The 15,708-nt window shown below is 34.4% G+C and overlaps 2 protein-coding genes across 2 annotated transcripts; both read left to right on the plus strand.

Moving 5' to 3' along the window:
- Nucleotides 1-8,610: 8,610 nt before the first annotated feature.
- LOC104239203 (uncharacterized) lies at nucleotides 8,611-9,381 on the plus strand. The gene has a single exon (XM_009793774.2). The coding sequence runs from the start codon at nucleotides 8,611-8,613 to the stop codon at nucleotides 9,379-9,381; it is 771 nt and encodes a 256-aa protein (XP_009792076.2).
- Nucleotides 9,382-11,989: 2,608 nt separating this feature from the next.
- LOC104239202 (transcription factor MYB106) lies at nucleotides 11,990-14,443 on the plus strand. The gene is made up of 3 exons (XM_009793773.2): nucleotides 11,990-12,250; nucleotides 12,340-12,469; nucleotides 13,173-14,443. Exons 1-3 carry the CDS (start codon nucleotides 12,118-12,120, stop codon nucleotides 14,146-14,148), a joined length of 1,239 nt encoding a protein of 412 aa, XP_009792075.1. The 5' UTR covers nucleotides 11,990-12,117; the 3' UTR covers nucleotides 14,149-14,443.
- The last annotated feature ends 1,265 nt before the right edge of the window (nucleotides 14,444-15,708 follow it).

The raw sequence follows: 15,708 nt of genomic DNA on the forward strand, positions 1-15,708 counted from the left end.
ACTTTATGGCAAGAATAAAATGAAATAGTAGATTGTTAACATGATATAGCTCTATTTTCATTTCTTTTACCTTAATCGTTTTGTTTTCATTAATTGTTTATTATTATAATTATTTCTCTAACTTATTCATCTTTTATGATAATTTTCACTATGTCAAATTTATCAAAACTTGAATTTGTGGCACTTGACATCACCGAAAGGAACTATTTATCATGGGTTCTTGATGCTGAAATTCACCTTGACGCTAAAGGTCTTGAAAATACTATTATACAAGGAAATGAAGTATCAAATCAGGATAAAGCGAAGGCCATGATTTTCCTTCGTCATCATCTATATGAAGGGTTAAAAACTGAATATTTAACCGTAAAAGATCCACTTGAATTATGTATTAATTTGAAGGATCGATATGACCACTTAAAACTTACGGTATTACCGAAAGCTCGGTATGAGTGGATACATTTAAGGTTGCAAGACTTTAAAACCGTAAGTGAGTATAATTCTGCTATCTTTAAAGTATTTCTCTATTAAAATTATATGGAGACACTATCACAGATGAGGACTTATTGGAAAAAATATTTTCTACTTTGCACGCTTCAAATGTGGTGCTACAACAACAGTACCGTGAAAAAGGTTTTAAGAAATATTCTGATTTAATCATATGCCTACTTGTGGCTGAGCAGAATAATACTCTATTAATAAAAAATCATGAAGTTCGTCCCACCGTGTCAGCTCCATTTCCGGAAGTGAATGTTGTAGCAACATATGATAAGTTTGAAAGAAAACAAAATAATTACCGTGGTCGTGGACATGGTCGTAAACGTGGACGTGGCAGAGGGCGAAACAATTATCGTCATTATGGTGAAAATAAATTGGAGAACAATAAGGGTTCTCAAATTAATCATTCAAAAGGTAAAGCTAGTATGTGTCACCGATGTGGTATGAGAGGTCATTGGGCACGCATTTGTCGTACGCCTGAACATTTTGTCAAACTTTATCAAGCCTCTCTCAAGAAAAAAGAAAATAATGTGGAGGCATACTTGACCTTTCAAAATAATGATGATGAAGCAGGTCCCTCAAATAAATATGATTCTAAGGCACATCTTGCATATAAAGATGATGATTTTGAAGGCCTAACAAATATTACTCATTTAGAAGTTGGAGACTTCTTTGAGGATATTGACTGAAGAACTAATCATCTTACTGGGGAATGAAGCTATAAAAGTTGTTATTTTTATGTTTGCAACTAGTTTATTTTTCTTGAGTGTATTTTCCTAATGCATCATGTGTTGCTAGTTTCTACATTCCTAATGTATTTCTTAATGTTTTTTTTCCGCTTGTCTTTCATATTTCTTATTATGTATTATTTGTTTTTTTTATGAAGAATATGAAAATTTCCCAGTTTTCAGTTGGACTCAAGATTAATAAAGATGATATATGTCTTCTGGATAGTGCTACAACACACACTATTTTAAAAGATAAGAGATATTTCTCTTATTTGGTAATGAAAGAAGCGAATGTTAATACAATATCCGGTAGTACAAGATTAATTGAAGGTTCTGGAAGAGCCAATTTATTACTACCAGGAGGAACAAATTTGGCTATTGATGAAGCACTATATTGTAGTAAATCTCAAAGAAACTTATTAAGTTTCAAAGATATTCGCCAAAATGGCTATCATATTGAGACTACAAATGATGAAAAGATTGAATATCTTTATATTACTACAATAATGTCCGGTAAGAAATATGTGCTTGAAATGTTACCTGCTCTTTCCTCCGGCTTATACTACACAAGTATTAGCAGGATTGAAACACATGCCATAGTAAACGAGAAGTTTACTAATCAAGATAATTTTATTATTTGGCATGACCGGTTGGGCCATCCTGGTTCTAATATGATGCGTAAAATAATTGAGAATTCACATGGACATGCAATGAAGAATCAGAAGATTCTTCAATTTAAGGAATTCTCTTGTGCTGCATGTTCTCAAGGAAAATTAATTATTAGACCATCAACTATTAAAGTTAGGATGGAATCCCCTGCATTTCTGGAACGTATACAGGGTGATATATGTGGGACCATTCACCCTCCATGTGGACCATTTAAATATTATATAATTTTGGTAGATGCATCTACAAGATGGTCACATGTGTGCTTACTATCAACTCGCAATATGGCATTTGCGAGATTGTTGGCTCAAATAATAAAGCTAAGAGCACAATTTCCAGATTATGCAATTAAGACAATCCGTCTTGATAATGCTGGTGAGTTTACATCCCAAGCCTTTAATGATTATTGTATTTCAACTGGGATAACAATTGAGCATCCGGTTGCTCATGTTCATACACAAAATGGTCTAGCAGAATCATTGATCAAACGCCTCCAATTAATTGCTAGACCAATGCTTATGAGAACAAAACTTCCCATTTCAGTATGGGGTCATGCTATTTTGCACGCAGCAGCACTTGTGCGGATAAGGCCCACAAGTTATCATAAAGTCTCCCCATTGCAATTGGCTTTTGGTCAGGAGCCAAATATTTCCCATCTTAGGATCTTTGGTTGTGCAATATATGTTCCAATTGCTCCACCATAATGCACAAAAATGGGTCCTCAAAGAAGGTTGGGGATTTATGTTGGATATGAATCTCCTTCTATTATAAAATATCTAGAGCCGATGATTGGAGATTTATTTACGGCAAGATTTTCTGATTGCCATTTTGATGAATCAGTATATCCAACATTAGGTGGAGAAAACAAGCAGCTGAAAAAGAAGATAGATTGGAATGCATTATCACTGTCTCATTTAGATCCTCGAACAAATCAATGTGAACAAGAGGTTCAAAAGATTATTCATTTACAAAATATTGCAAATCAATTGTCAGATGCATTCACTGACCTACCAAGGGTGACTAAGTCACATATTCCAGTTGCTAATGCTCCAATTCGAGTTGATATCCCGACAGGACAATTAATTAAAGCAAATGAGTCTAAGCCATGCTTGAAACGTGGTAGACCAATCGGTTCTAAAGATAAAAATCCTCGAAGAAGAAAAGGAGCAAGTGATCAAAGTGAACATAACATAGAGGTAGTGGCTCAAGAAGAGCCCCAAGACGTAACAAATGATAAGACCTTAGGAAAGGTCCAGGTACCTGAAAATACTGAAAATGAAGAGATAACAATAAGTTATGTCTCAACCGGGAAAAGATGGAACCGAAATAATATTGTTATCGATAACATTTTTGCTTATAATGTTGCTTGTTGAAATAATGCAACAAGATGAGGATCTTGAACCACTGTCAATGAATGTAGACCGAGAAATGATTGGGCAAAATGGAAAGACGCTATCCATGCAGAGTTAACTTTACTTGGAAAACATGAAGTCTTCGGACTCATAGTTCGAACACCTGAAGGCATAAAGCCAGTAGGGTATAAATGGGTTTTTGTGCGAAAACAAAATGATAAAAATGAAGTCGTTAGATATAAAGCGCGACTTGTGGCACAAGGGTTTTCCCAAAGGCCTGGAATTGATTATATGGAGACATATTCTCCTGTAGTGGATGCTATCACCTTCAGGTATCTCATAAATATGGCAGTGCAAGAAAAACTTGATATGCATCTAATGGATGTTGTTACAGCCTATTTGTATGGATCATTAGACAACGAAATTTTTATGAAAGTACCTGAGGGATTTAAAGTGCCAGAAGCATATAAAAGTTTTCGAGAAACTTGTTCAATAAAGCTTCAGAAATCTTTATACGGATTGAAACAATCAGGTCGTATGTGGTACAATTGCCTGAGTGAATACCTGTTGAAAGAAGGGTACAAGAATGATCCAATTTGTCCTTGTGTCTTTATAAAAAGATCTGGATCTGAATTTGTTATAATCACCGTGTATGTTGATGATTTAAATATCATTGAAACTCCTAGGGAGCTTCCAAAAACGGTAGACTGTTTGAAGAAAGAATTTGAAATGAAAGATCTTGGAAAGACAAAATTTTGTCTTGGTCTAGAAATTGAGTATATGAAAGATGAAATATTTGTCCATCAATCAACATACACCGAAAAGATTTTAAAGCGATTCTATATGGATAAAGCACATCCATTGAGTACCCCGATGGTTGTGAGATCACTTGATATAAAGAAAGATCCATTCTGACCTCATGAAAATGATGAAGGGCTTCTTGGTACCGAAGTACCATATCTTAGTGCAATTGGGGCATTAATGTATCTTGCCAATAATTTTCGACCATATATAGCTTTCTCAGTAAGCTTATTGGCAAGATTTAGTTCTTCGCCAATACAAAGACACTGGAATGGTATTAAACATATATTCAGATACCTCCAAGGGACCATTGATATGAGTTTATTTTATTCAAATGAAGTCAAGCCATCATTGATTGGTTATGCAGATGCAGGATATTTGTCTGATCCATACAAAAGTCGATCTCAGACAGGCTATTTATTTACAAGTGGAGGTACAACCATATCATGGCGTTCGACAAAACAAACTATGGTTGCTACTTCTTCAAATCATGCAGAGATAATAGCTATTCACGAAGCAAGTCGAGAATGCCCTTGGTTAAGATCAATAACTCAACACATTCAGCAAACATGTGGTCTTTCTTCGAAAGAGAATATTCCAACAATATTGTATGAAGACAATGTTGCATGCATAGCTCAATTGAAAGAAGGATATATCAAAGAAGATAGAACAAAACACATTTCACCGAAATTCGTTTTCACTCATGATCTTCAGAAGAATGGTGAAATAGATGTACAACAAGTTCGTTTAAGTGATAATTTGGCTGATCTGTTCACTAAGGCATTACCAACCTCAATATTTGAAAAACTGATAGATAAGATTGGAATGCGTCGTTTTCGAGACATTAAGTGATTTTTCATCAGGGGGAGTAACTACACGCTGCACTCTTTTCCTTAACCAAGGTTTTGTCCCACTGGGTTTTCCTGGTAAGGTTTTTAATGAGGCAGGAAACAATGCATATTATAAATAACTATGTACATCCCAATATTTTTTTTTTGTAAGTTCTTAATGAGGCACATTATCTTATATGGACATCCAAGGGGGAGTGTTATAAATAGTTTGTACATTGGATTCTACATTGGATGTCCATGTTGTGAATAGCATAGTTTGTACATTGGATGCTACATTTGATGCTCATGTTGTGAATAGCTTAAAGATTAAATCTCCTACTTTATGTCCATAATTTTTACTTTTTATGCTTATAAAAGGCTATGTAGTTGCAATGGAAAGACACCAAAGTGAAAGAAGAAAACACTTCTCCCTTTTTTGTATCTCTTCTTATTTACATTTTAATGCATTACTTTTATTTTATAACAGGTATAATATTTTTTCGTTGAAGAATATTAGTTTTGAATCATTAGATTATGTGAAAGGTTTTTTTTCTCGAACTCAACAAGAGAGATATTGGTTTCTAATTGATAGTTTCTATAGCGATTTTCAAGTGTAACAAAAAATATATTTTATAAAAAAAATTGGTATGATGTGAAATATTTTTTTAAAAATGTAAACAAATTATTTCGAAAAAACTCTTTACTTTTTTCTACTTTAAAGATAATAAGAATATAGATATTTTTCAACATTAGTAGAGATTTTTTAAAATTATTATAATAGAATTCGTATCATGGATAAACTCAAAAAATCAAAATATTATGGAATATTTACATAAATATCCAGCCAAATTTATTGTTTACTTTTTATAGCTAATATAAGTAGATGATATGCCGACAACACACAATTATACATATATTATATATGGATTGTATAAAAATTACACATCCTTCAATTGTTTAATTTAAGTAGTTGGGTGAACACCTATTTAGGCAGATTAAACAAAGCCAGAAGAAAAATATAAAAGAATTTCAACCAAAGACTACAAATATAAATAAAATTCTTATGTAGACAATTTTTATTAAAACTCGTCATTTTATAGTGAAATAAATTAATTTTTTGTAACAAAAGAAAGAATGATATAAAAAACAAGATAAAAGAAAAAATATTAAAAAAAATGTATGAAAGATCTAAAAACTAGAAATAAGAGATGACAACAAATTTCTAGTTGGTGGTTCATCTTTGTTGAGTATAAAAAATTTGAAAGCTAATCTCATCGATTTCAAATATCTTTTTTTAACTCAAGTACACAAACTTTAAGGTTATTTACATATAAATCAAATAACTTAGTTATTTAACATGGTTAATGTCAAATATCAAAATGGGGTCATACTGAAAAATAAATTCACTGGCTAAATTTTTTAAATTTTTAGATAGCCAACTAAAATGAACTTTGAATTAAGGATAATATTTTAACTGACATTATTATAAAAATAATTATTATTGAAAAATAAAATTTTAGAAACTAAAATTTTAAAAAAGAAATATTTTTTTAAGAGATATCGACACACCAAATAAGAGTTCAAGTAGTAGTAAAAGAGTCAAGTCGTATCCAAAGAGTCATTCATAGTCTCAACATTTGATTGTTTTGCCATAATCATAAGTTATTATTTCGTTTCATGATTATTTTTAGGATCCAATGACATCGGCGAGAATTGTATCGAAAAAGAAAAATAGAAGAAATGGTTAATTTTTTTCATGTAATGTTTTTTATTAATATTCAATGATTATCTATATTTACCGAGAAAGTTTAAATTGTAAGATTATTTACATATAATCCAAATAACTTAAATAATTAACATGATTAGTGTCCGTGCATCCGTGCGGGTGTAAATACTAGTTAAGAAATAAGAAGAGGTGAATTCAAAATATAAATTTTACGAGTTCAACCTTTAGTTCTTACGATTGCGTACTTATTGCACTTTTAGAATTATAAGTTCAAAATTATTATTTTAAAAAAAATAATAGTTTTCTTACATCTATATCTATTTTCCATGTTGAAAATATTGAGATCAGTTAAATCCATTGACTATATACTACATCATACACTGCTACTAGTTTTAATATACACATTTTGTTTAATCATATAAGATTTTATAGCGAAAAGAAGAATAGGAATTTCAATGTGTGAAAATTTTGAAAGAATAAACCAGACAAAAAAAAAAAGAAATAAAAAGAAAAGGTACTTAATTAATACGCAAAAAATAACACCAGACACGCCCATCTCCCATGGACGTCTACTTCTATAAAAAAAAAAAAGAAGGAAAACACAACAAGATTGACATAAGATTTTAACTCACAGCCTCACCTAGAGAGGTACACCCAATAACCATCAGTCACAATCTTATAATATTTTGAGCATGAGTGCACATATATATATTTAAATATTTTTGAAAAAAATATAGCATTACTATACATGATCTAGGGCGGGGAGTATGGGTTCACGTGCCCCATGGAACCCCCCTAGATACGCCCCTGCCTATACCTTCACATAATTGAATTTCTTTTTATTAAAGCATCCAAAATAAGAAGTTTAAGGTACTTCATTTGGTCTATATTATATGTCTTTTAAGATTTTTATTTTATAATTTTAATCATAATATTTGTGTAAAATTTCCACTTAATTAACGCTTTACTTCTCAGAGCAATAAGTTAAATTGAGAAATAACAAGTTAAATACTACTTATTTTTTAAATTGTCTAATATTTGACTAGTATTTGGGACTAGAGAAATTATTTGAATAGGTTAAATTAAAGTACAATATTTGAATCATATTTTCATTCTCCAATCGTGTAATCACTTAATCACACAATATTGTCATATGCACATGAGATTTTTTAATTCCTGTAAGAAAATTTAGTTAATATATTTTATAATTTTATATTTTAATTATTCCAAGATATTTAACAACGTTCTCCTAGTTGAGTTCTATTTCTTTTTGTGTTTTACTCCCGTGCTATTATTTTATATACGTTCACAAGTTTTATGAACTAAAACTTATTTAACTAGTCAAATTTAAATTGATGTGATGCTTTTTAAATCTACAATGATATGTTCAATCAAATATTGTCAACTTTAAAATAGAAGAGGGAGAGTATCATGGACTAACATTGGCTAATGTTGTTTGTCAGGCTAACATTAGGCAAGAGTATAGTATATAAATGACCATTACCTATTTAGCACGTTGTTGAGGCTCTGAGGTCCTTTTTGTTTGTTAATAAAAAGTGTTCCTGCAAGTGTCAAGCTTATTGTCAAAAACATGAAATGAAGTTCGAGATGTAAATGAAAAAAGATCCTAACAGTTACTTTAAAGGAAAGACTATACTCTCCCCCTTTTATTTTATGTGTCTTAATTCCATTGTGCGTTTAAATTGTGGGTCTCAGGACGCAAGAGGAGTAAGAATAAGATAAGTATCTTGGTTGACAGGGATCATATGGAGCTAGTGGTAGAAGTTAGGAGGGTGAACGACAGGTTGATGGCTATTAAGCTGGTTGTGGGAGAGTCTACTTTAAATGTGATTAGTGCTTACATGCCTCAATTGGGTTTGGACGAAGAGATTAAGAGGCGCTTCTGAGAAGAATTTGACGGGTTGGTACGTGGCATTCCGCTCACCGAGAAGTTATTCATAGGAGGGGACTTCAATGGTCACATTGGGGCGACATCTGGGGGGTATGATGGCATGCATGGCAGCTTTGGCTTTGGCATTAGGAACAGAGGAGGTACTTCGTTGTTGGACTGTGCTAAAGCCTTTGATTTGGTGATTGTCAACTTGTGTTTCCCGAAAAGCGAGGAGCACTTGGTTACATTCCGGAGTTCGTTGGCCAAGACTCAAATTGATTATCTACTCCTCCGGAAAAGCGATAGGAGTTTGTGTATGAATTGCAAGGTTATCCCAAGCGAGAACCTCACGACTCAGCATAGATTATTAGTGATGGACTTAGAGATCGTGAGGAAGAGGAGAAAAAGGGCCATGTATGGTCAACCCAGGATCAGGTGGAGAGCTTTAACTAGTGACAAAGCGCAGGAATTGGGGGGAGGGAAGTTGTTGGCTATGGGAGCATGGAGGAGCAGCGGGGACGCGAGCTGTTTGTGGACCACGACAATGGAGTGTATTAGAGTAGTTGCGAGAGAAGTGTTAGGGGCCTCAAAGGGTTTCTCTAGCGGCCACAAAAGTGATTGGTGGTGGAGTGAGGAGGTACAAGAGAAACTGGAAGCCAAGCAAGCGGCGTACTTGAAGCTTATAGAGAGCATGGATGAGGAGGCGAAGAGGATGAACATGGAGGGGTATAGGAGGGCTAAGAAGGAGGTGAAGTTAGTGGTTACTACGGCTAAGACTGCAGCGTTTGGGCATTTCTATAAAAAGCTTGGGGCCATAAGCGGGGACAAAAAGTTATACAGACTAGCCAAGGTGAGAGAGAGGAAGGCATGTGATCTGGATCAAGTTAAGTGAATCAAAGATGTGGAAGGTAGAGTTTTGATGGAAAAGGCTCAGATTAGATGAAGATGGCAGACATATTTCCATAAACTCCTAAACGAATAGGGTGATAGAGACATTGTGCTGGGTGACTTGGAGCACTCCGAAATGCGCAGGGATTTCGGGTATTGTAGGCGCATAAGAGTAGAGGAGGTCAAGGGAGCTATGCGTAAGATGCACAGGGTTAGAGCTACCGGGGCAGATGAAATTCCTATGGAATTTTGGAATAATGCGGGTAGGGTAGGTTTAGAGTGGCTCACTAGGCTATTCAACGTCATTTTTAGGATGAAGAGGATTACCGATGAATGGAGGTGGATTACGATGATTCCTCTGTATAAAAGCAAGGGTAATATCCAAAGTTGCAATAATTATAAGGGGATTAAGCCGCTAAGCCATACCATGAAAGTTTGAGAGAGGGTGGTTGAAGTAAAAGTAAGTACAGTGTGTCCATTTTTTAAAACCAGTTCGGTTTCATGCCGGGGCGTTTGACTATGGAAGCCATTCATATTATGAGGAGATTGATGGAGAGGTATAGGGAGATTAAGAAGGACTTGCACATGGTGTTTATTGACTTAGAGAAAGCATGTGACAAAGTCCCGAAAAAAATGCTCTGGCGATGCTTGGAGGCTAAAGGGGTCCCAGTATCCTACATTAGGGTAATTAACGACATGTATGATGAAGCTAATACTCGGGTTAGGGCAATCGGAGGAGACTCAGAACACTTTTTGGTTATGATGGTGTTGCACCAGGGATCAGCTCTTAGTCCATTCCCATTTTCCTTGGCGATGGATGCATTGATGAGACACATTCAAGGTGAGGTGCCGTGGTGTATGTTATTTGCTGATGACATAGTTTTAATTGACGAGACAGGGGAGGGGAGTGGTGTTAACGAGAGGCTGGAGGTTTGGAAGCAGACCCTAGAGTCTAAGGGTTTCAAGTTAAGCAGGGCCAAGACCGAATACTTGGAGTGCAAGTTCAGTAACAATACCCAGGAAGGGGATATGGAGGTGAGGATTGATGCGCGAATCATCCCCAAAAGAGGTAGTTTCAAGTATCTTGGATCTATAATACAAGGTAACAGGGAGATTGATGAGATGTCACGCATCGTATCGGAGTAGGATGGATGAAGTGGAGGCTCTCTTCTAGTGTCTTGTGTGATAAGAATGTGCCACTGAAACTTAAAGGTAAGTTCTACAAGGTTGTAGTTAGATCGACTATGTTGTATGGAGCAGAGTGTTGGCCAGTCAAGAACCCTCTTACCCAGAAGCTAAAAGTAGCTAAGATGAGAATGTTGAGGTGGATGTATGGGCATACTAGTTGGATAAGATTAAGAATGAATTTATTCGAGAAAAGATGAGAGTGACCCCTGTGGAGGATAAAATGCGGGAGGCTAGGTTGAGATGGTTCGGGCATGTTAAGAGGAGAAGTATAGAAGCCTCAATTAGAAGGTGCGAGCGGTTATCATCAATAGGTAGCAGGAGGGGTAGAGGTAGGCCTAAGAAGTCTTGGGGAGAGGTTATTAGGCGGGACATAGCGCAATTGGAGCTGACTAAGGACATGAACCTAGACAAGAGGGTGTGAAGGTCAAAGATTAGGGTAGAAGGTTCGTAGGTCGTCGAGCATTTCTCTTTGTCTTACTCAATTCGCTAGCATTAGTGTTAGTATGATATCTTTTATCCATAAATGGCTATCACTACCTAGAGTTTGACTGCATTCTTGGATTCAATCTTATTTCATCTTGCTGCTATTCATATTTGTTGAAATTACCTTTTCTTTTCAGTTGTTCTCTAGCCGAGGGTCTATCGGAAACAACCTCTCTGCTCTTCTATGGGTAGGGGTAAGGTTACGTACATTTTACCTTCCCCGGACCCCACTTGTGAGAAACTACTGGGTGAATTTGTTGTTGTTGTCTTAATTCCATTAGGCACGACCTTTTAGAAATATAAGATTATTTGATTTTTATGACATTAGATTAAAGATGTGTATATTATATCGTTAACATGTAGGAAATTCTAGAGTTCCTTATTCTAATAGTGATACAATCCCACCGGTAGCCCGCATTTCCGATTCGAAAGGAATAAACAATAGAAGAAAAATTAGTGTACATTATCTACAAGCGATATCATTTCATTCTTGTTGGTTTAAACATGTCATAACATTTCTATAAGGGATATCATAAAAGTGAAACGAAAACGTAGAGAACTCACTACTAAATATAAAAAGGGGAATCATTTTCTAAACATACTAAATAGGAAAGTAAGACATATAAATTAAACTGAATAAATAATAAATAAAAGATAAAAGAAGTACTCTGAGAAGTGAATAAAATAAAGCCACCTAGAACTTATTTGCAAGTTTTATAAAATTAAAAAATTGAAATTGAATTAAAATTTAAAAGGAGAAGTTAGCTAAGGGGGAAAAGGCAAAGTCCTAAAAGGGTACTTGGAGATTGCACATGATTTCATACTATATGATGTGCTGTGCTGAAATTAATATCTTTATCCCGTCCCTGTCGCTGACCTTTCTTTCTTTCTTTCCCAATCTCTCTCTCCTTATTTACTCCTTATTAGCTCTCTCTTCTTTTATTTCAGTGCTACTACTATACCACTGTCCAATCTCCATTAGTGGAACCAGCAGCATATTTTACATAATATAAAGTATCACAATAGCTTCAAATTTACTCCCATCTATTTCTTCTGCCATTTTTCTCCAATGGGTCGATCTCCATGTTGTGATAAAGTTGGTCTGAAAAAAGGACCTTGGACACCTGAAGAAGATCAAAAACTCTTGGCTTATATTGAAGAACATGGTCATGGTAGCTGGCGTGCATTACCTGCTAAAGCTGGTGCGCTCGCTCGCTCGCCATCTTCAGCTTTCTTGTACTTGTACTGATAGTGTAAAAATTCTTTAATACGAATGTTTATCTTTTTGTAGGACTTCAAAGATGTGGAAAGAGTTGCAGGCTCAGGTGGACTAATTACTTAAGGCCTGATATCAAGAGAGGGAAATTCACTTTACAAGAAGAACAAACCATCATTCAACTCCATGCTCTCTTAGGGAATAGGTACTCCAAATTGGCAAAATTTCTTCCCTTTTTCACTTCATTAATTTGTACTTAATTCATGAAAGGAAATTTGCTTTTGCATTTCATGATTTGTCTTCTTTTGCTGACATTAGTGGGAGTTTGGACATAAGAATTGTAAAATTTCGGAAAATAGTGATATTTTTTAAAAGTGAAAATGATATTTGAAAATTAAAGTTGTATTTGGACATGAATATAATTTTGGGTTGTTTTTAAATTTTTATGAGTGATGTGAGTGAAAATTTTGAAAAATAATTTTTTGGAGTTTTTCAAATTTTTGGAAAATTTCAAAATTCATCTTCAAATGAAAATTGAAAATTTTATGGCCAAACACTGATATCGAAAAAAAGTGAAAAAAAATTTCATGGCCAAACGGGTGTAAAAATTTTGACATTTTAATATTCAGATCTGCACAAATTCCATTGCACGTTTATTTTCCAATACACCTGACTTTGTATTTTTCTTCAGCGTTACACTGAAAAATATGAAGGGTCTTGTACTCTTCTATCGGACAATGGAATTGTCTTTTTGTCTCAAATAGCTAAAATCAACTCGTTTGAATTTTCTATTATTTCCTTTCACTTTCTTTTTCCAATGACAAAATAAGTCGATGTCCCTATTCATCGATAAAACCAAAGTTTTTTGTTTGATTATTGTAACATATTCTTCCATTGTCTTGTTCTAGGTGGTCGGCCATAGCAACTCATTTGCCCAAAAGAACTGATAATGAGATCAAGAATTATTGGAATACGCATCTTAAGAAACGGCTAGTGAAAATGGGCATTGACCCAGTGACCCACAAGCCCAAGAACGATACCCTCTTGTCCAATGACGGTCAGTCTAAGTACGCAGCCAACCTGAGCCACATGGCTCAGTGGGAAAGTGCCCGGCTCGAAGCCGAAGCTAGACTTGTTAGACAATCCAAACTTAGGTCCAATAGTTTTCAAAATTCAACATTTGCATCCCAAGAATTTACTACCACTTCACCTTCTAGTCCTCTTAACAAACCAGTTGTGGGCCCTCCTCGATGTTTGGACGTACTCAAGGCGTGGAATGGTATTTGGACCAAACCAATGAATGAAATTACGGCCAGTGGCAGTGCGACTATTTCTGTCACTGGACTAGACCTGGAGGAGTCTCCTACGTCTACACTAGGTTATTTTGATCAAAACGCGCCACATATTTCTACACCAGGGATTAATGGAGGAAATTCTACGGTTTTATTTGAATTCGTTGGAAATTCCTCAGGATCAAGCGAAGGCGGAATTATGAATAACGAGGAAAGTGAAGAAGATTGGAAAGGATTTGGAAACTCATCAACAGGACAATTACCTGAATATAAAGATGGTATTAATGAAAATTCAGTGTCATTCACTTCAGGACTTCAAGATTTAACTATGCCAATGGACAATACGTGGACAGCTGAATCTCTAAGATCAAATGCAGACCAAATTTCCCCTCGCAATTTTGTGGAAACATTTACAGATCTATTGCTTAGTAGTAATTCAGGTGACGGCGGTTTATCGGAAAACTGCACGGAATCCGATAACGGCGGCGAAGGCGGAAACGCTAGTGAGAATTGTGAAGATAGCAAGAATTACTGGAATAGTATTTTTAACTTAGTTAACAATTCTTCACCCTCTGATTCGGCTATGTTCTAATTTAGTTTTTTTTTTTAAAAAAAATTAGCTAGTGATTTTGATTTAATAATTCCTTATGTTAATGTGTGTGTTACAGCAAATTAATTAATGACTAGTGTGGTGTGAAATTTACAAGTGAGGAAAAAACACCATGTGTAAATTGTAGATTCTCTTCTTTTTTCTTTGATCTCATGTTCATTGTCTTATGTCCATAGCTAAATTAAGTGTGTTGGCTCAATCAATTCAACACCCCAACTGTTCCGTTTTCTCTTTCCCATTTTCAACTCTATGATTGACTCAGTGAAAATTCACATCATTCTGCTGTACCTTATTTCTTTTTATCTAAATAACTACTCAACCGCTTACAGTTCTATTTGGTGCTAAGGCAGAACCAACACACATTTCAATTACGAAGCAACTTGATATACACTCGGGGGCGGAGCTAAAGCTTCGGTAACGGGTTCAATCGAATCCAATAGCTTTAGTATAAATTGTGTATTTGTCTTAAGAAATTCATTAAATAGGTACAAATTCTTACTTTAGAACCCATAAAAATGCTAGAATCCCGAACCCAATAACTTTAAATCTTGGTTCCGCCTCTGCAGTACAAGCAAGCTAATTTTCTTCTTTTTTGCAATCAATTATTTTTAAAAACTGTTAGAATAAGGAAAATGACATTGTATAGCCGCTCTCAAAATAATAGTCGATATATATATATATATATATATATATATATGTTAAATACAATAATTATACACTTTTTCGGATACCAAATATAAATTATTTCTGGCACAAGCTAAAAGTAATAATATTCTATTGCGTATATGGTGTTCGATCAAAAAATCATTTCTTCCTAAAGTTCTAATGAATTGGCAAACTTGCTTGCAAACAAGGATTTGGCTGGTTACGTTGTTACAGTATTTTTACTTATTGTACGGAGGCGGATACAAGATTTAAATTTTATGGACTTAATATTTATAGTTTTAGCATTGAACCCATTATATTTTTAAAGTTATGAGTTCATTTTTACTATTTTTGCAATTTAATGAATTTTCATATATAAATTATACTCCACGTCAAATATTATGAGTTCGATTGAACCTGTCACTTTAAACACTACATCCGCCTAAGTGACTCGATCTTTTTCATGAATGACCGTATAGTCAACAAGTGGTTGTTTGTTCTTTTGTTTTAGTTTGTTTAGTTCTATTTTTTTGTGTTTTGATAATTTGATTTCCCAAATAAATGTATTTCATTGCCTAATTTTCAAATACATCTAAGTCTTCATTTGAAAAAATCAATGTCCTTTAGATATTAACTTCAACAATTTATCAAATTACTCCTCACGGTCTCAATAAGCGGGAAGGCATAAAAGTTGAGATAAGAGTTGTTTGAATTAAGAGATTGTGACACAAATAACAGGTCAAATTCAATGTTTACTTTTTCCGGTCAGTATACATAACTTATGTATTGATTAAATACAGTTAGACATATATTATACATTTGTCAGCTATTTTTAGTTTAAGAAATTAGGTTGGCGGCTATTTGGGGTAATTTTTCTTTAATGAATTAATTAAGATA

This window comes from Nicotiana sylvestris, chromosome 2 (assembly GCF_000393655.2).
Source record: "Nicotiana sylvestris chromosome 2, ASM39365v2, whole genome shotgun sequence".
Classification (NCBI taxonomy): domain Eukaryota; kingdom Viridiplantae; phylum Streptophyta; class Magnoliopsida; order Solanales; family Solanaceae; genus Nicotiana; species Nicotiana sylvestris.